The 24,327-nt window shown below is 49.4% G+C and overlaps 1 protein-coding gene across 2 annotated transcripts in view; it reads right to left on the reverse strand.

Annotated features, from left to right (window-relative positions):
• Window positions 1–1,228: 1,228 nt before the first annotated feature.
• LOC146829678 (phosphatidylinositol 3,4,5-trisphosphate 5-phosphatase 2-like) overlaps window positions 1,229–24,327 on the reverse strand; it is a 737,141-nt gene continuing 714,042 nt past the window's right edge. For both annotated transcript variants that reach the window (XM_085608354.1, XM_085608353.1), the window contains exon 28: window positions 1,229–2,260. In XM_085608354.1, the coding sequence (XP_085464480.1) occupies window positions 2,167–2,260 (94 nt within the window). In that variant the 3' untranslated portion in view covers window positions 1,229–2,166. The remainder of the gene's footprint in view (window positions 2,261–24,327) is intronic.

Raw genomic sequence — 24,327 nt, forward strand, 5'->3', positions numbered from 1 at the left:
ATGGCACCAGGCCTGCTCGGTTGGAGACTGGCATGTGACATGTATCTCTACCAGTTGCACTCTTTACTAAAACCACTGAACCCAGTCTTCTTGGCCCGGGGTCCCAGGTGGTGGCATATGTACACACCACACTCTAGGCGTGATGGCACCAGACCGCTGAACAGAGATTGCTGAGCAATATCTGATCAGCTAGAGATGGGCATTTGGTGTCCATCTGTTTCCATGAGATTCATAATTTATCTAAACATGATGGTGCTAGTCAGACCTACGTGAAGATCAGCAAGCGGACTTGTTTACTCGCTGCGTGATGGCACCAGACTTTCTATACAGACATCGGTAAGGGAGGTTTGGTGATAAAGGATGTTTAATGGTACCCGGAACAGCTCAGCTGAAGATAGGGAAGTGGTACCTATCAATGTTCCCCGGATTTATACTTACCTTAGGCACGATGGCACCAGACCTGCCCGGATATTGGCATGTGGACTTTTGTCGCTTTGTAGGGATCAGCAAATGGGCTTCTCTTACTCTAGGCACGTTGGCGCCAGACCTGCTTGGAAGGCATCAGCAGGTGAGCTTCTCCTACTCTAGGCATGATGGCACCAGACTTGCTTGGTTAAAGATCAGGTTATACTCTTGATTATTGTAACCTTTAAAGAGAAGATCAACTGATGAGGCCAAATTTCTCGAATTCTTTACCCGTGAGGTATGACACTCAATATTTAAAAAAGAAGTTAATGTATTATATGTGTCTGTCTCTGCTCGAAGCCTGGCACCAGATGGACTTAGATCATTCAGCAGGCAACATCACTCGATGCTTCTCTGATTCCTCTCTGCACTCTGGCTCTATTTGCATTCATTGGTTCCCACTAGCTCCATGCCCTCGATCTCGCTAATCCTCCTGCCTTCAATGGTCCTAGATGTCTTCTCTGGCTTCCATCTATGCCCATCTACATATTCTCTTTAGTGAGTTGCCAGGTAGCCTTCATTCCTCCTTTCTCTATTCTTTCCTGATCTCCCACCCATTCCAGTTTCTGCTGATCTTTTACTTCTCTATTCCTACTTTTTCTTCGCCTTAGTGTATTTTTGTATTACTGCTCTTCTTCCTCTCTGTATAGCTAGACGTATCTCACTATAAACTGGAGGAAAGGGCCGTTGACTTGGTGCCCTTCTTCTTATTAGATGCACCATCCCATACTTACCAACAGCAGCAAACATACATCCACACCCCTTGATGAAAAGCCACAACTGTGGGGTATTTATATGTTTCAATAAGGGTCAATTACAAAGTGAATAGGCAACAGTAGACATATTTTATGAGCAGAATACAAAGGGGTGTAGGACTATGTCAGCACCTTGGCGACGGGGAGAGAGAGTGCAAAAACCCTTCGGGAGTCCTTTAAATGTCCAAGCCAAGGGTCAGTGCTGCTGGCGTCCTCACAGATGTTCCTCACTTTGCATAAGGACTAGTGTTTTGCTTGATGGTTATAAGTCACCATAGGTGGAAACAGCAGCTCCAATGCGCTTCCAGCTCCAGAGAGAAGTCACCAACTTCTGGAGTATGTGTGGGTAAAATAGGGGATGCCACTTCAAGCCACAACTTCCCATTCCACTTTTCTTGCAAGCAGAATGTAATGCATGCTCCTTTTGTTTGGCAAGGGGCAGTCGTGGGTAGATTGAGGTTGTTGAATACGGCGGTAAGCATGAAACATGCAAAACTATTGTGTAATGTTTTGTCTGGTTTGGGCCTACTTAACGGCACAGCGAAAATACCTGCCCTTTGTCAAAACTATGTAATATGGAATATTTTGAAGCTTATGCATAACGTCATCATTTATAATGCAAAACCAATACTTTTTTATGAGGGTGCTGCTCAGCTCGGCTAATGCTGTCCGTTTGGTAAAAGCGCCTTATTTGCAGCACTTTATTGTTGTTGCCTACGGTGCTGCTTCATTGTGGGATGTTGTGCGTAGCTCAGCTGGAGAAAGGTTGCCCAACTATTCGGAAGTATTTCCCCCACACAAAAGCGACACCTATTGGCCTTGCCTATACTTGTTCCCGTATATCTTTCACCACCCCTTCCTGTACAGAATTCCAAATGTTCGTAAAATATAATTTGCTGTACATATGAAGAACAGAGGCTTCATGGATGGTCCAAGCGAGGCTCCCTCATTGCCAGGTCTCTTTGAGGTTCACCAGGATCAACTTCCGGTGGGTGGGGTTCAAGACACCGGCCCCCACCAAGTCCTGGTCCCTGATGTCTCTAAATGGGAGGAAGGAAACAAGGACACGTGTCAGCAGACTGAGAAGAGTGTTCATCACACGCTCCATGGCATCAGACCTCTCACCCTATCATTGAGCATCACACGCTTCATGGCATCAGACGTCTCACCCTATCATTGAGCATCACACGCTCCATGACATCAGACCTCTCGCCCTATCATTGAGCATCACATGCTACATGGCATCAGACGTCTCACCCTATCATTGAGCATCACACGATCCATGGCATCAGACGTCTTGCCCTATCATTGAGCATCACACGCTTCATGGCATCAGACCTCTCGCCCTATCATTGAGCATCACACGCTCCATGGCATCAGACCTCTCACCCTATCATTGAGCAGCACACGCTCCATGGCATCAGACCTCTCACCCTATCATTGAGCATCACACGCTTCATGACATCAGACCTCTCGCCCTATCATTGAGCATCACACGCTTCATGGCATCAGACGTCTCACCCTATCATTGAGCATCACACGCTTCATGGCATCGAACCTCTCACCCTAGCATTGAGCATCACACGCTCCATGACATCAGACCTCTCGCCCTGTTAAAATCTGGTTTGCGATGTCAACATAATCGGCGCCACCTTGTCCCCTCTCAGGCCCGTACGCTCACTTAAGCAGTAGCCATTTTGAAAGCACCATGGCCCCTCTGCCCCTCGCCGATCACCAGCACGTTCCCTTGGCGCTGCAAACATCCCCCCGCACGCCGGCCACCCCCGCTCTCTCATACATGGGCCATCAACCCTCTCCTTCTGCGCGACCCTGCCATGGAACCACATCCCGCGCCTGACCAACACCTCCTTTCATCCCATACATGGTCATACGTCCTTTTGATAACCCCCTTCCTCTGCGCACGATTGTCCGAACCGATCCCAGGCCATCACCTAGCCCTGCGGATGCAGTTTATTGCCCCCACTGTAAGGGAAACACCTCACATCAAAGGGATTACAGTAGATCAAGGCCCCCACCCCCTGGGACCCGACCAGTCGCACACACCCCCGGGAATTGGCGGAATGTCCACCAGTGTGATAGCCATCTCTTACTGTGGGTGGGGTGGGGACTTCCACTGTAGATATGTGTAGGAACAAGCTTGAAGTGGGGATTCCAAGGATGCCTTTCCGTACATCAAAGTCTTAACAAGAATGTGTCACGTGTAATAAAGCAATAAACCTGTGTATAAGAGGCCAGGCCTCAGAGATGTGGCCAGAGCACCTCGTGACGATACCTTGCTGTCTGATCTGATGTGTTCTCCTCCGGAGAGAATAAACCCTTGTTTCCTGCCTTCCAGTCTCCGGCGCCTGCCTCTTTTGTTGGTTGATTATCGAATGGTATGAGAGGCGATTACCGCCGGGCAATACTTGAAAGGTTATCGACTGAAGGTGCCGCTACCATTTAACAGCCCTATCATTGAGCATCACACGCTACATGGCACCAGACGTCTCACCCTATCATTGAGCATCACACGATCCATGGCATCAGACATCTCGCCCTATCATTGAGCATCACACGCTTCATGGCATCAGACATCTCACCCTATCATTGAGCATCACACGCTTCATGGCATCAAACCTCTCACCCTAGCATTGAGCATCACACGCTCCATGACATCAGACCTCTCGCCCTATCATTGAGCATCACACGCTACATGGCATCAGACCTCTCACCCTATCATTGAGCATCACACGATCCATGGCATCAGACGTCTCGCCCTATCATTGAGCATCACACGCTTCATGGCATCAGACCTCTCACCCTATCATTGAGCATCACGCGCTCCATGGCATCAGACCTCTCACCCTATCATTGAGCATCACACGCTTCATGGCATCAGACCTCTCGCCCTATCATTGAGCATCACACGCTTCATGGCATCAGACGTCTCACCCTATCATTGAGCATCACACGCTTCATGGCATCAAACCTCTCACCCTAGCATTGAGCATCACACGCTCCATGACATCAGACCTCTCGCCCTATCATTGAGCATCACACGCTACATGGCATCAGACGTCTCACCCTATCATTGAGCATCACACGATCCATGGCATCAGACGTCTCGCCCTATCATTGAGCATCACACGCTTCATGGCATCAGACCTCTCGCCCTATCATTGAGCATCACACGCTCCATGGCATCAGACCTCATGCCCTATCATTGAGCATCACACGCTCCATGGCATCAGACCTCATGCCCTATCATTGAGCATCACACGCTCCATGGCATCAGACCTCATGCCCTATCATTGAGCATCACACGCTCCATGGCATCAGACGTCTCACCCTATCATTGAGCATCACACAATTCATGGCATCAGACCTCTCGCCCTATCATTGAGCATCACACGCTTCATGGCATCAGACCTCTCGCCCTATCATTGAGCATCACATGCTTCATGGCATCAGACCTCTCGCCCTATCATTGAGCATCACGCGCTTCATGGCATCAGACGTCTCACCCTATCATTGAGCATTACACGCTTCATGGCATCAAACCTCTCGCCCTAGCATTGAGCATCACAAGCTGCATGGCATCAGACCTCTCGCCCTATCATTGAGCATCACACTCTACATGGCATCAGACGTCTCACCGTATCATTGAGCATCACACGATCCATGGCATCAGACGTCTCGCCCTATCATTGAGCATCACACGCTTCATGGCATCAGATCTCTCGCCCTATCATTAAGCATCACACGCTCCATGGCATCAGACCTCTCGCCCTATCATTGAGCATCATACGCTCCATGGCCTCAGACTTCTCGCCCTATCATTGAGCATCACACGCTTCATGGCATCAGACGTCTCACCCTATCATTGAGCATCACACGCTTCATGGCATCGAACCTCTCACCCTAGCATTGAGCATCACACGCTCCATGACATCAGACCTCTCGCCCTGTTAAAATCTGGTTTGCGATGTCAACATAATCGGCGCCACCTTGTCCCCTCTCAGGCCCGTACGCTCACTTAAGCAGTAGCCATTTTGAAAGCACCATGGCCCCTCTGCCCCTCGCCGATCACCAGCACTTTCCCTTGGCGCTGCAAACATCCCCCCGCGCGCCGGCCACCCCCGCTCTCTCATACATGGGCCATCAACCCTCTCCTTCTGCGCGACCCTGCCATGGAACCACATCCCGCGCCTGACCAACACCTCCTTTCATCCCATACATGGTCATACGTCCTTTTGATAACCCCCTTCCTCTGTGCACGATTGTCCGAACCGATCCCAGGCCATCACCTAGCCCTGCGGATGCAGTTTATTGCCCCCACTGTAAGGGAAACACCTCACATCAAAGGGATTACAGTAGATCAAGGCCCCCACCCCCTGGGACCCGACCAGTCGCACACACCCCCGGGAATTGGCGGAATGTCCAGTGTGATAGCCATCTCTTACTGTGGGTGGGGTGGGGACTTCCACTGTAGATATGTGTAGGAACAAGCTTGAAGTGGGGATTCCAAGGATGCCTTTCCGTACATCAAAGTCTTAACAAGAATGTGTCACGTGTAATAAAGCAATAAACCTGTGTATAAGAGGCCAGGCCTCAGAGATGTGGGTAGAGCACCTCGTGACGATACCTTGCTGTCTGATCTGATGTGTTCTCCTCTGGAGAGAATAAACCCTTGTTTCCTGCCTTCCAGTCTCCGGCGCCTGCCTCTTTTGTTGGTTGATTATCGAATGGTATAAGAGGCGATTACCGCCGGGCAATACTTGAAAGGTTATCGACTGAAGGTGCCGCTACCATTTAACAATTGGCGTCCCAAGCGTGGGGCCCATCAGCGACACGTGGATCCAGTGGGAGAGGTCCTGACGACAAAGTGAACGACTGCAACGATCGGGAAGAGCTCCTGCCTGATAGACCCTCGTCTGGCAGCCGATCATCCGAACTTCACTGGTTCCGAACAGGCCTCTCTCGAGTGATCCACGGTCCTGACTGGGAACCGTCAGGAGTGCCGCGGCAAATACGGAGAGTAGAGGACGATCGGGCGCTGGAGGCGGAAGACGAGAAACTGTCCATGCGGTCCGGGTAAGGTCGTGTAACACGACGAATTGCGAAACGATTGATTGATTGAAAATACTAGTATTGCTTACTTGATTGTTCCTTTTGAGATATTCGCTGTCTACAAACGGGGAAGAGTAGAAATACTCTCTCTTCCTTTGCAGATAGTGAAGGGTAGGTAACGCAGACTTTTGTCCCCGTTGTAACCCGTCGTGCCTATTTTTTTCTCCCCACTGATTGATTGTCCGAACATTGATTGTTTTGAAGAATATTGGTTCTTTGAGATATTCTCTGTTTGCAAATAACGAAGAACAGAAATATTCTGTCTAGTCTTTGCAAATAGTGAAGGGTAGGTAACGCAGACTTTTGTCCCCGTTGTAACCCGTCGTGCCTATCTCTTTCTCACCATTTGATTGATTGATTGTCCGAACATTGGTTGTTCGATATTGGTTCTTTGGAGGTATTCTCTACTTGCAAATAACGTAGAATAGAGATATTCTATCTAGTCTTTGCAAGCAGTGAAAAGATAGGTAGTGCAGACTTTTGTCCCCGTTGTAACCCTACATGCCTATCTTCTCCCCACTGATTGGTAGTTGGTTATGCCCGGACCGCTTATTAGAGATGAACCATCCGGCTCCACTGGAAGGCACCCCTAATAAGGACATGTTTACTAAATATGGACTAGTCGCCGTAGCTTATAGCAAACTATGGCATAAATATACAAAGAAGGACCCCGAGAGTCAGTGGCCACTGATGGGATCCTTTGATGACCATAAAATAGAAACGCTAGAAATAGCTCTACGTAGCAATAAAACGACGCCCACTATGCTCGACAGTATCGGCATGTGGCGCAAAGAAACAACGCAATGGAAAAAGAGAGAAGAAGTAAAGGCAGAAAAAGAACTACGAAAGGCAGCTCACCTTGTCGCCAGAAAGTTAGAAGAAGAAATAAAGGAGAGAAAGGAAGCTAAACAAAAACAAGAATCTGAAACGTCAGGCCAGTGCCCTGTTAGGACCCCCTCTACGCTCTACCCTGAGTTGCCTTCCAAGCAACGGGCGAACGATGAATTGCTATTAGGTCCTCCGATCACCTATATGCCCCCTCCATACGCTCCCTCCCAACCTATATATACCACACTCCAACAAGATAGTATGATTAAAACGCTTTAATAACTTGTAGGTATATGCAACACTCCAACAGGGTAAAACACGTTAAAACACAACTATTTACATGGCAGCCTGCTGCAACATCCATCCCAAAGCATTCACCGTCCGCGTAACACAGTCCCCGCCCCTCCTTCTTCGAAGTAGCAACATTGCTGTCTCTTAGTCGGCTTTGGGCTATAAAAAGGGCCTACAAAATCCATCCGCCTGTGAGACGGCATCAGTGACGGTCCGTTGTGCGAAGAGGCCGGAGGCAACACGATGCGCCGATACCCGTACGGCATCGAGGTGGTGTCCAGCAAGTTGTAGTGCCGGCCTGGCCGTCTTACAATGCAGCACCGAAAGACGGCGTGGGGTGCCCTGGGGGGGAGGCGACGCGATTGGGCCTCCCCCGCCTCCCCAGGTGGAGGCTCACCAGTTGCAGTAGGGCACCCCTTGACGCTTCACTCACCGGCCAGCTGCAGCAGGGCAGCCATTAAACGTTTCACCTGCCGGACGACCACCCAGGCGGAAGTTCCTTTCTGCACCAAGTTTTCCATTAGCGTTCCACCCAAGAAGTGGGCCCCCGCAGTTGGTTGGTCGGGGGACCCACTCTGGTGGCCGTGGTAGAGAACTGCTGCTGCCACAGGAGTCTCAAAAATGGCGGCCGGCTCTTCGGATTCGGGCCTGGTCCACTAAGATGGCTCTGGGCTACCTTGGAACTCGGAAGCTTGCCTGCTCGGGCGTGGGCCCCACCCTTGAAGACGTCCTCTCAGCTTTGCAGATTCTACGGGAGTCATTGGCCCTCGACTCCCGCGGACTTCCGGTGGGGGCAACCGCAACTATCGCTCGATCATTCCACATTAACTTGCCTTTGCCCCGGACGGTAGCCACCTTGTCCCCGTTTGGTGCCATGAGAGAGACTGATTCAGGGTATCAGCGGAGAGACACGCCTGCTGTCCCGCTCTCCGAAAGGACCACGGCGTCGCTGCGAGATGGTGGTGTCCTCATGCTGACGCCAGTTTCCGTTTGAATTACCAGGAGACACTGTAGTCTACCAACCCGAATCAGTTCTGGTGGAACCTCAGCATGATCCGGTAGGAAACAACTTTGCTTTCCCCACCTTCGAGTCACGATTCATGCTGTCTGTTCTTTCTGTTGGCATTAATGGAAATTTTTTGGACTGCCGAAAGGGATTCTGGTCCGACCGTTAGCTAGTGGAAACATCTAGACTGGACCCACCCGACCTCGCCCCAAAATGGCGCCGATGTAGGAGGGACCTACAACTCCTTATGGCGTTCCGGTTACTTGGTATTGATGTTAAGGGATATGTATACGGTCTTTTTGCACATGGCGGGTGGGGGACGGGGAGGGTACTGACTGGGCATGCGAACAACCTTATTGATGCTGGTCTTCTCATTATGGATTATTTTTATTTTCGCATTAAGGTAGTATTGCTCATGATACTCGACGCCTCTTGCACCGTGGCCGGCCTATACGGTTGTAGGCCCGTATTTGTGTACTGACATTTCTTTTCAATAAAGGGTTTTCGAATGAATTATGGGATCAGCGTCATAGCAAATCATTAGGGTTGGCGAAGGTTTTTAATAATGACCAATATTCCCAAACAATAGAAGACAGATAATACAGACCCTTTGCCTGAATTTTGGATTGATGAAAAATTTGTATCCATCACACCTGTCTTTTTTTTCCAGAGTTGTTAGAAAATGGTTGACTGTAGCTTAAGGTATCTGCCGAATGCAAGGTATGGTACTCTGTCCCATAATATACGACTGATTGAGAAACAACTGCACGACGAGGGAACTCGAATTTGGGGACAAATAAAATGAAGCATCTTTGTATAGTAAAAAGGAAGGATATAGTAGATCTGTGGTATTAAACGCTCCTACAGCTAGTCTGGTACGTGGTAAGTAGAACTTTTTTGTGTTTATGCGCGCTGATGTGCTTTGAATGCTGCCCCCCCCCCCTTCTTTCTTCTCTGTAGGTTACATCGGAGCTCCGACTGAAGAATGGAGTGGACATAGACCGCACCGTGCTCCATGTAGGGAAAGACATAGACAAGCGCTGTGAGATGGTGCGTGGAATGCAGACCATCACTGGGAACGTGAAAAACTGTATGGTATGACTGTGCGTACGTGCCCTGATTGTACGGTATGAATGTGTATGTATTGCATATGCCTGGGTCGCTGGAGAGAACGTCTTTGTATGACTGAAATGCTTGTCTATCGATCAAGGGGATGGGAAAATAACCCCGAATATGGTAACTCCTCGTTTGAAGAAGCGACTCTCCCTCTCCCGGAAGCTAGTAAATTGGAGGGTGACTTACACCAGAAACTTGAAGGGTCATTTCGGTACGACGAACCCGACTCCAACTGGTAACCCAAATGTGCCACCAGTGAGTCGATTCGTGTGCTGACTAAATAAGAGAAGTTAAGAATACCCCAGGTCGGGGTTCATCCAAAACCCCCCCCAGCCCAGAAGTTAGGGATACTGGCATGTTTTAGATTCACCACTTCATCTTCCATCCACTTAGAAAATAAGAGTTGTACCATTGAACGTCCGGCCGATACCGCTCCTCTGCCTCAGTCTGGATCACCGCCTACCCAGGGGTTGGAAGGCTCCACCGTGAGTATAAGCACGACTGGACTAATGTCCGACCGGAAAAAGAGGAGTGAGTATTTTATTTTATTTTTTAAAAATGAGACCTCCAATAAATTGCCCAGAAAGGGAGGGGAGTAAAGAGTCCGACCCCCCCCCCCCAAAATGAATTACGGATGATACCGAAAATAGCCCTGTGTCTTCGTCTTAGGTTTCTGTGCTCGATGTATGTACCGTTACACCCTATTCGGTATTTGTGTGTACGTGAACGTTGAATTTATGTTTTCCCCCAGCTTGTGTTCCTGGACGTAAAACTGACTCGTGCTGCTCTATGTTGTGTGTACACCAAGTAGCCTATTATCGTGCACGTCTCTCTCTCTCTCTCTCTCTCTCTCTCTCTCGTTTTATGTCGTACGTGTACCAAATAGCCTACTTGGTGCGCACGTCTTTCTCTCTCTCTCTCTCTCTCTCTCTCTCTCTCTTCCTCGCTGAAAGCTCCCTTGCCCTCTTTTGAATAGATGACGAAACAGTACGTCCTCAGTATATGTATAATTGGCCTAAACACGACGGTGTTCGAACAAATTGACAGAAGCAAAACAACCGTAGTTTACCACACTACTACCTCTCCTTTCTGTAAAATGTTTAAACTTAATTGGCTGAGAAAGAAAGGACAGGTAAGACGACTGATGTCTCCCAATCTGGCCCTTATCACGGGAACTATTTGTCAGTGGTTTTTGTTTTATGGCTCTAACGACTCCACCTCCATCGCTCAGAATCGCCCCGCCCATAGCACAGAAATAGAGCGTCTAAGCACCCCGTCCTTCCAGAATAGTCCCAGTTCTGTACTAGCCGCCCCTGGATATTTTAAGCAATACAGCTGATGACCTTGTTTTTAAAGATACATCGCCTAAAAACTGATAAAGGTTAACTATTGTCTCCAGCAAGAAAAATGTTTAGCTTGTGTTCCTCCCCGAAACAGATATTTGTGAGCCCATGACAGTAGCACCTCGCACTTTTTCATACACTTAGCAGTCCCTGGAGAAAAATATGGATAGACAGGGCTTGTGTTAGAAGAACGAGTCTCTACCGGGGAAGCCGGTTCGAATTTTGCTAGACCAGGAAGTTATTGGATGTCAGACTTCTTGTAAAACCTATAAGGTACAGGAATGAACACATAGCAGACCTAATGATGGAAATTTGCAAGAACACTCACAAACCTGCATCACAGCAATGATTAAAGAGTTAATGGACTTCCACCATAGAGCGACCGATAAACGTTTCCCCGACCACTTGGGGTTGGGAGAGAGAGAATTAAGTGTGTAAATGTCTTCCCAACCAGTTCTCTAAGATTTTGTTTCTTGTACTCATTCAAAGATAACACGTGGTCATCGGAGAAGAGGGGTCGGACGTGACGCACAGCCTGGTTGCGGATCATGGAACATCTATGGCCTCGACCAAGGGGGAGCCATGGAGCAAAAAGAGGCGGGACGAGGCACCATTCTCAGCATGGAAAGCGATAAAAAGAAGGGCTATCCCGAAGCCCCCTGCTCACTGATCAGCTCATGCCTGAAGTCCCAGCCCGTCGAGCCCGATTGATGGGCTCAGTGCTAAAAGATTCTGCTCTCCTTGGTCCGCTTTTTGATCCGATCCCACTCCACCCCCTCTTCCCTCGGCCTCCCAAGGCACGTCCCTACTCCCCCCCCCCTCTCTTTTCCATATGGGATTTTGAACTTGACTTGACGAAAAAGGAACGAAATGCGGGTACCCCGTCTCAAGGTACCTATGATAAGATCAGTTAAGGAACAGGACAAAACAGGACTGTGATCCGAGAGCAAAGAGTGGTCACACCCTGCAACGTGAAAACCTGGATGTGAGCTGGACCTTAGCTCCACCGCCGGTGCTCAACAGTGCCAACGAAAGAAGAAGAACAATGAGAGCTTACCAGTGATGGCTCGCGGTAATAGGACACTGAAAAGAAGAACTCCCTTGTGGACATTACCCCCCCCTCCCCCCTTCTCTGACTGTAACTCATGTTGAGTTGAAATTCCTCTCCCAACCACCTTTGAATTGACTATCCTCCAATCAAGTTCCCAAGGTCTTTTTTCGGTCACTTCCAACTGCACACTAATAGTTAAGAAACATTAACTTAGTATAAATGACAATTGTATAGCATCAGCCGTACACATGACTATGCTGTTTAGTTTGATCCACACGAAGTCTAGGCCTTAAGTAATGTACGTAATATTCCTTGTTTTGTCAGATCACTCTTTACGGTATCAGGTTTGTGTTTAAGCGAGCTTCCCTCCACCTATCTCCGGGCCTGACATATGACGCAGCTGATGTAACTCTGTTTGCGCTACCTCCTCGCCTATCACATCAACTACATGTAATTATGTACAATTGTGTCAGATTATTCCTGTCTGTCCTGAGACTCTGTACTTTGAAACAGGAACGCATGAAAGCATTTACGATGTCGTGGCTAAGAATTTAACGAAGATGGATGTCGGCTAGACAAGCTGGCTAGATATGTTGAAAAGGGAGGACTGTTAAAATCTGGTTTGCGATGTCAACATAATCGGCGCCACCTTGTCCCCTCTCAGGCCCGTACGCTCACTTAAGCAGTAGCCATTTTGAAAGCACCATGGCCCCTCTGCCCCTCGCCGATCACCAGCACGTTCCCTTGGCGCTGCAAACATCCCCCCGCACGCCGGCCACCCCCGCTCTCTCATACATGGGCCATCAACCCTCTCCTTCTGCGCGACCCTGCCATGGAACCACATCCCGCGCCTGACCAACACCTCCTTTCATCCCATACATGGTCATACGTCCTTTTGATAACCCCCTTCCTCTGCGCACGATTGTCCGAACCGATCCCAGGCCATCACCTAGCCCTGCGGATGCAGTTTATTGCCCCCACTGTAAGGGAAACACCTCACATCAAAGGGATTACAGTAGATCAAGGCCCCCACCCCCTGGGACCCGACCAGTCGCACACACCCCCGGGAATTGGCGGAATGTCCACCAGTGTGATAGCCATCTCTTACTGTGGGTGGGGTGGGGACTTCCACTGTAGATATGTGTAGGAACAAGCTTGAAGTGGGGATTCCAAGGATGCCTTTCCGTACATCAAAGTCTTAACAAGAATGTGTCACGTGTAATAAAGCAATAAACCTGTGTATAAGAGGCCAGGCCTCAGAGATGTGGCCAGAGCACCTCGTGAAGATACCTTGCTGTCTGATCTGATGTGTTCTCCTCCGGAGAGAATAAACCCTTGTTTCCTGCCTTCCAGTCTCCGGCGCCTGCCTCTTTTGTTGGTTGATTATCGAATGGTATGAGAGGCGATTACCGCCGGGCAATACTTGAAAGGTTATCGACTGAAGGTGCCGCTACCATTTAACAGCCCTATCATTGAGCATCACACGCTACATGGCACCAGACGTCTCACCCTATCATTGAGCATCACACGATCCATGGCATCAGACATCTCGCCCTATCATTGAGCATCACACGCTTCATGGCATCAGACATCTCACCCTATCATTGAGCATCACACGCTTCATGGCATCAAACCTCTCACCCTAGCATTGAGCATCACACGCTCCATGACATCAGACCTCTCGCCCTATCATTGAGCATCACACGCTACATGGCATCAGACCTCTCACCCTATCATTGAGCATCACACGATCCATGGCATCAGACGTCTCGCCCTATCATTGAGCATCACACGCTTCATGGCATCAGACCTCTCACCCTATCATTGAGCATCACGCGCTCCATGGCATCAGACCTCTCACCCTATCATTGAGCATCACACGCTTCATGGCATCAGACCTCTCGCCCTATCATTGAGCATCACACGCTTCATGGCATCAGACGTCTCACCCTATCATTGAGCATCACACGCTTCATGGCATCAAACCTCTCACCCTAGCATTGAGCATCACACGCTCCATGACATCAGACCTCTCGCCCTATCATTGAGCATCACACGCTACATGGCATCAGACGTCTCACCCTATCATTGAGCATCACACGATCCATGGCATCAGACGTCTCGCCCTATCATTGAGCATCACACGCTTCATGGCATCAGACCTCTCGCCCTATCATTGAGCATCACACGCTCCATGGCATCAGACCTCATGCCCTATCATTGAGCATCACACGCTCCATGGCATCAGACCTCATGCCCTATCATTGAGCATCACACGCTCCATGGCATCAGACCTCATGCCCTATCATTGAGCATCACACGCTCCATGGCATCAGACGTCTCACCCTATCATTGAGCATCACACAATTCATGGCATCAGACCTCTCGCCCTATCATTGAGCATCACACGCTTCATGGCATCAGACCTCTCGCCCTATCATTGAGCATCACATGCTTCATGGCATCAGACCTCTCGCCCTATCATTGAGCATCACGCGCTTCATGGCATCAGACGTCTCACCCTATCATTGAGCATTACACGCTTCATGGCATCAAACCTCTCGCCCTAGCATTGAGCATCACAAGCTGCATGGCATCAGACCTCTCGCCCTATCATTGAGCATCACACTCTACATGGCATCAGACGTCTCACCGTATCATTGAGCATCACACGATCCATGGCATCAGACGTCTCGCCCTATCATTGAGCATCACACGCTTCATGGCATCAGATCTCTCGCCCTATCATTAAGCATCACACGCTCCATGGCATCAGACCTCTCGCCCTATCATTGAGCATCATACGCTCCATGGCCTCAGACTTCTCGCCCTATCATTGAGCATCACACGCTTCATGGCATCAGACGTCTCACCCTATCATTGAGCATCACACGCTTCATGGCATCGAACCTCTCACCCTAGCATTGAGCATCACACGCTCCATGACATCAGACCTCTCGCCCTGTTAAAATCTGGTTTGCGATGTCAACATAATCGGCGCCACCTTGTCCCCTCTCAGGCCCGTACGCTCACTTAAGCAGTAGCCATTTTGAAAGCACCATGGCCCCTCTGCCCCTCGCCGATCACCAGCACTTTCCCTTGGCGCTGCAAACATCCCCCCGCGCGCCGGCCACCCCCGCTCTCTCATACATGGGCCATCAACCCTCTCCTTCTGCGCGACCCTGCCATGGAACCACATCCCGCGCCTGACCAACACCTCCTTTCATCCCATACATGGTCATACGTCCTTTTGATAACCCCCTTCCTCTGCGCACGATTGTCCGAACCGATCCCAGGCCATCACCTAGCCCTGCGGATGCAGTTTATTGCCCCCACTGTAAGGGAAACACCTCACATCAAAGGGATTACAGTAGATCAAGGCCCCCACCCCCTGGGACCCGACCAGTCGCACACACCCCCGGGAATTGGCGGAATGTCCAGTGTGATAGCCATCTCTTACTGTGGGTGGGGTGGGGACTTCCACTGTAGATATGTGTAGGAACAAGCTTGAAGTGGGGATTCCAAGGATGCCTTTCCGTACATCAAAGTCTTAACAAGAATGTGTCACGTGTAATAAAGCAATAAACCTGTGTATAAGAGGCCAGGCCTCAGAGATGTGGGTAGAGCACCTCGTGACGATACCTTGCTGTCTGATCTGATGTGTTCTCCTCTGGAGAGAATAAACCCTTGTTTCCTGCCTTCCAGTCTCCGGCGCCTGCCTCTTTTGTTGGTTGATTATCGAATGGTATAAGAGGCGATTACCGCCGGGCAATACTTGAAAGGTTATCGACTGAAGGTGCCGCTACCATTTAACAATTGGCGTCCCAAGCGTGGGGCCCATCAGCGACACGTGGATCCAGTGGGAGAGGTCCTGACGACAAAGTGAACGACTGCAACGATCGGGAAGAGCTCCTGCCTGATAGACCCTCGTCTGGCAGCCGATCATCCGAACTTCACTGGTTCCGAACAGGCCTCTCTCGAGTGATCCACGGTCCTGACTGGGAACCGTCAGGAGTGCCGCGGCAAATACGGAGAGTAGAGGACGATCGGGCGCTGGAGGCGGAAGACGAGAAACTGTCCATGCGGTCCGGGTAAGGTCGTGTAACACGACGAATTGCGAAACGATTGATTGATTGATTGAAAATACTAGTATTGCTTACTTGATTGTTCCTTTTGAGATATTCGCTGTCTACAAACGGGGAAGAGTAGAAATACTCTCTCTTCCTTTGCAGATAGTGAAGGGTAGGTAACGCAGACTTTTTTCCCCGTTGTAACCCGTCGTGCCTATTTTTTTCTCCCCACTGATTGATTGTCCGAACATTGATTGTTTTGAAGAATATTGGTTCTTTGAGATATTCTCTGTTTGCAAATAACGAAGAACAGAAATATTCTGTCTAGTCTTTGCAAATAGTGAAGGGTAGGTAACGCAGACTTTTGTCCCCGTTGTAACCCGTCGTGCCTATCTCTTTCTCACCATTTGATTGATTGATTGTCCGAACATTGGTTGTTCGATATTGGTTCTTTGGAGGTATTCTCTACTTGCAAATAACGTAGAATAGAGATATTCTATCTAGTCTTTGCAAGCAGTGAAAAGATAGGTAGTGCAGACTTTTGTCCCCGTTGTAACCCTACATGCCTATCTTCTCCCCACTGATTGGTAGTTGGTTATGCCCGGACCGCTTATTAGAGATGAACCATCCGGCTCCACTGGAAGGCACCCCTAATAAGGACATGTTTACTAAATATGGACTAGTCGCCGTAGCTTATAGCAAACTATGGCATAAATATACAAAGAAGGACCCCGAGAGTCAGTGGCCACTGATGGGATCCTTTGATGACCATAAAATAGAAACGCTAGAAATAGCTCTACGTAGCAATAAAACGACGCCCACTATGCTCGACAGTATCGGCATGTGGCGCAAAGAAACAACGCAATGGAAAAAGAGAGAAGAAGTAAAGGCAGAAAAAGAACTACGAAAGGCAGCTCACCTTGTCGCCAGAAAGTTAGAAGAAGAAATAAAGGAGAGAAAGGAAGCTAAACAAAAACAAGAATCTGAAACGTCAGGCCAGTGCCCTGTTAGGACCCCCTCTACGCTCTACCCTGAGTTGCCTTCCAAGCAACGGGCGAACGATGAATTGCTATTAGGTCCTCCGATCACCTATATGCCCCCTCCATACGCTCCCTCCCAACCTATATATACCACACTCCAACAAGATAGTATGATTAAAACGCTTTAATAACTTGTAGGTATATGCAACACTCCAACAGGGTAAAACACGTTAAAACACAACTATTTACATGGCAGCCTGCTGCAACATCCATCCCAAAGCATTCACCGTCCGCGTAACACAGTCCCCGCCCCTCCTTCTTCGAAGTAGCAACATTGCTGTCTCTTAGTCGGCTTTGGGCTATAAAAAGGGCCTACAAAATCCATCCGCCTGTGAGACGGCATCAGTGACGGTCCGTTGTGCGAAGAGGCCGGAGGCAACACGATGCGCCGATACCCGTACGGCATCGAGGTGGTGTCCAGCAAGTTGTAGTGCCGGCCTGGCCGTCCTACAATGCAGCACCGAAAGACGGCGTGGGGTGCCCTGGGGGGGAGGCGACGCGATTGGGCCTCCCCCGCCTCCCCAGGTGGAGGCTCACCAGTTGCAGTAGGGCACCCCTTGACGCTTCACTCACCGGCCAGCTGCAGCAGGGCAGCCATTAAACGTTTCACCTGCCGGACGACCACCCAGGCGGAAGTTCCTTTCTGCACCAAGTTTTCCATTAGCGTTCCACCCAAGAAGTGGGCCCCCGCAGTTGGTTGGTCGGGGGACCCACTCTGGTGGCCGTGGTAGAGAACTGCTGCTGCCACAGGAGTCTCAAAAATGGCGGCCGGCTCTTCGGATTCGGGCCTGGTCCACTAAGATGGCTCTGGGCTACCTTGGAACTCGGAAGCTTGCCTGCTCGGGCGTGGGCCCCACCCTTGAAGACGTCCTCTCAGCTTTGCAGATTCTACGGGAGTCATTGGCCCTCGACTCCCGCGGACTTCCGGTGGGGGCAACCGCAACTATCGCTCGATCATTCCACATTAACTTGCCTTTGCCCCGGACGGTAGCCACCTTGTCCACGTTTGGTGCCATGAGAGAGACTGATTCAGGGTATCAGCGGAGAGACACGCCTGCTGTCCCGCTCTCCGAAAGGACCACGGCGTCGCTGCGAGATGGTGGTGTCCTCATGCTGACGCCAGTTTCCGTTTGAATTACCAGGAGACACTGTAGTCTACCAACCCGAATCAGTTCTGGTGGAACCTCAGCATGATCCGGTAGGAAACAACTTTGCTTTCCCCACCTTCGAGTCACGATTCATGCTGTCTGTTCTTTCTGTTGGCATTAATGGAAATTTTTTGGACTGCCGAAAGGGATTCTGGTCCGACCGTTAGCTAGTGGAAACATCTAGACTGGACCCACCCGACCTCGCCCCAAAATGGCGCCGATGTAGGAGGGACCTACAACTCCTTATGGCGTTCCGGTTACTTGGTATTGATGTTAAGGGATATGTATACGGTCTTTTTGCACATGGCGGGTGGGGGACGGGGAGGGTACTGACTGGGCATGCGAACAACCTTATTGATGCTGGTCTTCTCATTATTGATTATTTTTATTTTCGCATTAAGGTAGTATTGCTCATGATACTCGACGCCTCTTGCACCGTGGCCGGCCTATACGGTTGTAGGCCCGTATTTGTGTACTGACATTTCTTTTCAATAAAGGGTTTTCGAATGAATTATGGGATCAGCGTCATAGCAAATCATTAGGGTTGGCGAAGGTTTTTAATAATGACCAATATTCCCAAACAATAGAAGACAGATAATACAGACCCTTTGCCTGAATTTTGGATTGATGAAAAATTTGTATCCATCACACCTGTCTTTTTTTTCCAGAGTTGTTAGAAAATGGTTGACTGTAGCTTAAGGTATCTGCCGAATGCAAGGTATGGTACTCTGTCCCATAATATACGACTGATTGAGAAACAACTGCACGACGAGGGAACTCGAATTTGGGGACAAATAAAATGAAGCATCTTTGTATAGTAAAAAGGAAGGATATAGTAGATCTGTGGTATTAAACGCTCCTACAGCTAGTCTGGTACGTGGTAAGTAGAACTTTTTCGTGTTTATGCGCGCTGATGTGCTTTGAATGCTGCCCCCCCCCCCTTCTTTCTTCTCTGTAGGTTACATCGGAGCTCCGACTGAAGAATGGAGTGGACATAGACCGCACCGTGCTCCATGTAGGGAAAGACATAGACAAGCGCTGTGAGATGGTGCGTGGAATGCAGACCATCACTGGGAACGTGAAAAACTGTATGGTATGACTGTGCGTACGTGCCCTGATTGTACGGTATGAATGTGTATGTATTGCATATGCCTGGGTCGCTGGAGAGAACGTCTTTGTATGACTGAAATGCTTGTCTATCGATCAAGGGGATGGGAAAATAACCCCGAATATGGTAACTCCTCGTTTGAAGAAGCGACTCTCCCTCTCCCGGAAGCTAGTAAATTGGAGGGTGACTTACACCAGAAACTTGAAGGGTCATTTCGGTACGACGAACCCGACTCCAACTGGTAACCCAAATGTGCCACCAGTGAGTCGATTCGTGTGCTGACTAAATAAGAGAAGTTAAGAATACCCCAGGTCGGGGTTCATCCAAAACCCCCCCCAGCCCAGAAGTTAGGGATACTGGCATGTTTTAGATTCACCACTTCATCTTCCATCCACTTAGAAAATAAGAGTTGTACCATTGAACGTCCGGCCGATACCGCTCCTCTGCCTCAGTCTGGATCACCGCCTACCCAGGGGTTGGAAGGCTCCACCGTGAGTATAAGCACGACTGGACTAATGTCCGACCGGAAAAAGAGGAGTGAGTATTTTATTTTATTTTTTAAAAATGAGACCTCCAATAAATTGCCCAGAAAGGGAGGGGAGTAAAGAGTCCGACCCCCCCCCCCCCCCAAAATGAATTACGGATGATACCGAAAATAGCCCTGTGTCTTCGTCTTAGGTTTCTGTGCTCGATGTATGTACCGTTACACCCTATTCGGTATTTGTGTGTACGTGAACGTTGAATTTATGTTTTCCCCCAGCTTGTGTTCCTGGACGTAAAACTGACTCGTGCTGCTCTATGTTGTGTGTACACCAAGTAGCCTATTATCGTGCACGTCTCTCTCTCTCTCTCTCTCTCTCTCTCTCTCGTTTTATGTCGTACGTGTACCAAATAGCCTACTTGGTGCGCACGTCTTTCTCTCTCTCTCTCTCTCTCTCTCTCTCTCTCTTCCTCGCTGAAAGCTCCCTTGCCCTCTTTTGAATAGATGACGAAACAGTACGTCCTCAGTATATGTATAATTGGCCTAAACACGACGGTGTTCGAACAAATTGACAGAAGCAAAACAACCGTAGTTTACCACACTACTACCTCTCCTTTCTGTAAAATGTTTAAACTTAATTGGCTGAGAAAGAAAGGACAGGTAAGACGACTGATGTCTCCCAATCTGGCCCTTATCACGGGAACTATTTGTCAGTGGTTTTTGTTTTATGGCTCTAACGACTCCACCTCCATCGCTCAGAATCGCCCCGCCCATAGCACAGAAATAGAGCGTCTAAGCACCCCGTCCTTCCAGAATAGTCCCAGTTCTGTACTAGCCGCCCCTGGATATTTTAAGCAATACAGCTGATGACCTTGTTTTTAAAGATACATCGCCTAAAAACTGATAAAGGTTAACTATTGTCTCCAGCAAGAAAAATGTTTAGCTTGTGTTCCTCCCCGAAACAGATATTTGTGAGCCCATGACAGTAGCACCTCGCACTTTTTCATACACTTAGCAGTCCCTGGAGAAAAATATGGATAGACAGGGCTTGTGTTAGAAGAACGAGTCTCTACCGGGGAAGCCGGTTCGAATTTTGCTAGACCAGGAAGTTATTGGATGTCAGACTTCTTGTAACACCTATAAGGTACAGGAATGAACACATAGCAGACCTAATGATGGAAATTTGCAAGAACACTCACAAACCTGCATCACAGCAATGATTAAAGAGTTAATGGACTTCCACCATAGAGCGACCGATAAACGTTTCCCCGACCACTTGGGGTTGGGAGAGAGAGAATTAAGTGTGTAAATGTCTTCCCAACCAGTTCTCTAAGATTTTGTTTCTTGTACTCATTCAAAGATAACACGTGGTCATCGGAGAAGAGGGGTCGGACGTGACGCACAGCCTGGTTGCGGATCATGGAACATCTATGGCCTCGACCAAGGGGGAGCCATGGAGCAAAAAGAGGCGGGACGAGGCACCATTCTCAGCATGGAAAGCGATAAAAAGAAGGGCTATCCCGAAGCCCCCTGCTCACTGATCAGCTCATGCCTGAAGTCCCAGCCCGTCGAGCCCGATTGATGGGCTCAGTGCTAAAAGATTCTGCTCTCCTTGGTCCGCTTTTTGATCCGATCCCACTCCACCCCCTCTTCCCTCGGCCTCCCAAGGCACGTCCCTACTCCCCCCCCCTCTCTTTTCCATATGGGATTTTGAACTTGACTTGACGAAAAAGGAACGAAATGCGGGTACCCCGTCTCAAGGTACCTATGATAAGATCAGTTAAGGAACAGGACAAAACAGGACTGTGATCCGAGAGCAAAGAGTGGTCACACCCTGCAACGTGAAAACCTGGATGTGAGCTGGACCTTAGCTCCACCGCCGGTGCTCAACAGTGCCAACGAAAGAAGAAGAACAATGAGAGCTTACCAGTGATGGCTCGCGGTAATAGGACACTGAAAAGAAGAACTCCCTTGTGGACATTACCCCCCCCTCCCCCCTTCTCTGACTGTAACTCATGTTGAGTTGAAATTCCTCTCCCAACCACCTTTGAATTGACTATCCTCCAATCAAGTTCCCAAGGTCTTTTTTCGGTCACTTCCAACTGCACACTAATAGTTAAGAAACATTAACTTAGTATAAATGACAATTGTATAGCATCAGCCGTACACATGACTATGCTGTTTAGTTTGATCCACACGAAGTCTAGGCCTTAAGTAATGTACGTAATATTCCTTGTTTTGTCAGATCACTCTTTACGGTATCAGGTTTGTGTTTAAGCGAGCTTCCCTCCACCTATCTCCGGGCCTGACATATGACGCAGCTGATGTAACTCTGTTTGCGCTACCTCCTCGCCTATCACATCAACTACATGTAATTATGTACAATTGTGTCAGATTATTCCTGTCTGTCCTGAGACTCTGTACTTTGAAACAGGAACGCATGAAAGCATTTACGATGTCGTGGCTAAGAATTTAACGAAGATGGATGTCGGCTAGACAAGCTGGCTAGATATGTTGAAAAGGGAGGACTGTTAAAATCTGGTTTGCGATGTCAACATAATCGGCGCCACCTTGTCCCCTCTCAGGCCCGTACGCTCACTTAAGCAGTAGCCATTTTGAAAGCACCATGGCCCCTCTGCCCCTCGCCGATCACCAGCACGTTCCCTTGGCGCTGCAAACATCCCCCCGCACGCCGGCCACCCCCGCTCTCTCATACATGGGCCATCAACCCTCTCCTTCTGCGCGACCCTGCCATGGAACCACATCCCGCGCCTGACCAACACCTCCTTTCATCCCATACATGGTCATACGTCCTTTTGATAACCCCCTTCCTCTGCGCACGATTGTCCGAACCGATCCCAGGCCATCACCTAGCCCTGCGGATGCAGTTTATTGCCCCCACTGTAAGGGAAACACCTCACGTCAAAGGGATTACAGTAGATCAAGGCCCCCACCCCCTGGGACCCGACCAGTCGCACACACCCCCGGGAATTGGCGGAATGTCCACCAGTGTGATAGCCATCTCTTACTGTGGGTGGGGTGGGGACTTCCACTGTAGATATGTGTAGGAACAAGCTTGAAGTGGGGATTCCAAGGATGCCTTTCCGTACATCAAAGTCTTAACAAGAATGTGTCACGTGTAATAAAGCAATAAACCTGTGTATAAGAGGCCAGGCCTCAGAGATGTGGCCAGAGCACCTCGTGAAGATACCTTGCTGTCTGATCTGATGTGTTCTCCTCCGGAGAGAATAAACCCTTGTTTCCTGCCTTCCAGTCTCCGGCGCCTGCCTCTTTTGTTGGTTGATTATCGAATGGTATGAGAGGCGATTACCGCCGGGCAATACTTGAAAGGTTATCGACTGAAGGTGCCGCTACCATTTAACAGCCCTATCATTGAGCATCACACGCTACATGGCACCAGACGTCTCACCCTATCATTGAGCATCACACGATCCATGGCATCAGACATCTCGCCCTATCATTGAGCATCACACGCTTCATGGCATCAGACATCTCACCCTATCATTGAGCATCACACGCTTCATGGCATCAAACCTCTCACCCTAGCATTGAGCATCACACGCTCCATGACATCAGACCTCTCGCCCTATCATTGAGCATCACACGCTACATGGCATCAGACCTCTCACCCTATCATTGAGCATCACACGATCCATGGCATCAGACGTCTCGCCCTATCATTGAGCATCACACGCTTCATGGCATCAGACCTCTCACCCTATCATTGAGCATCATGCGCTCCATGGCATCAGACCTCTCACCCTATCATTGAGCATCACACGCTTCATGGCATCAGACCTCTCGCCCTATCATTGAGCATCACACGCTTCATGGCATCAGACGTCTCACCCTATCATTGAGCATCACACGCTTCATGGCATCAAACCTCTCACCCTAGCATTGAGCATCACACGCTCCATGACATCAGACCTCTCGCCCTATCATTGAGCATCACACGCTACATGGCATCAGACGTCTCACCCTATCATTGAGCATCACACGATCCATGGCATCAGACGTCTCGCCCTATCATTGAGCATCACACGCTTCATGGCATCAGACCTCTCGCCCTATCATTGAGCATCACACGCTCCATGGCATCAGACCTCATGCCCTATCATTGAGCATCACACGCTCCATGGCATCAGACCTCATGCCCTATCATTGAGCATCACACGCTCCATGGCATCAGACCTCATGCCCTATCATTGAGCATCACACGCTCCATGGCATCAGACGTCTCACCCTATCATTGAGCATCACACAATTCATGGCATCAGACCTCTCGCCCTATCATTGAGCATCACACGCTTCATGGCATCAGACCTCTCGCCCTATCATTGAGCATCACATGCTTCATGGCATCAGACCTCTCGCCCTATCATTGAGCATCACGCGCTTCATGGCATCAGACGTCTCACCCTATCATTGAGCATTACACGCTTCATGGCATCAAACCTCTCGCCCTAGCATT

Source organism: Triturus cristatus, chromosome 5_2, assembly GCF_964204655.1.
Source record: "Triturus cristatus chromosome 5_2, aTriCri1.1, whole genome shotgun sequence".
NCBI classification, from domain to species: domain Eukaryota; kingdom Metazoa; phylum Chordata; class Amphibia; order Caudata; family Salamandridae; genus Triturus; species Triturus cristatus.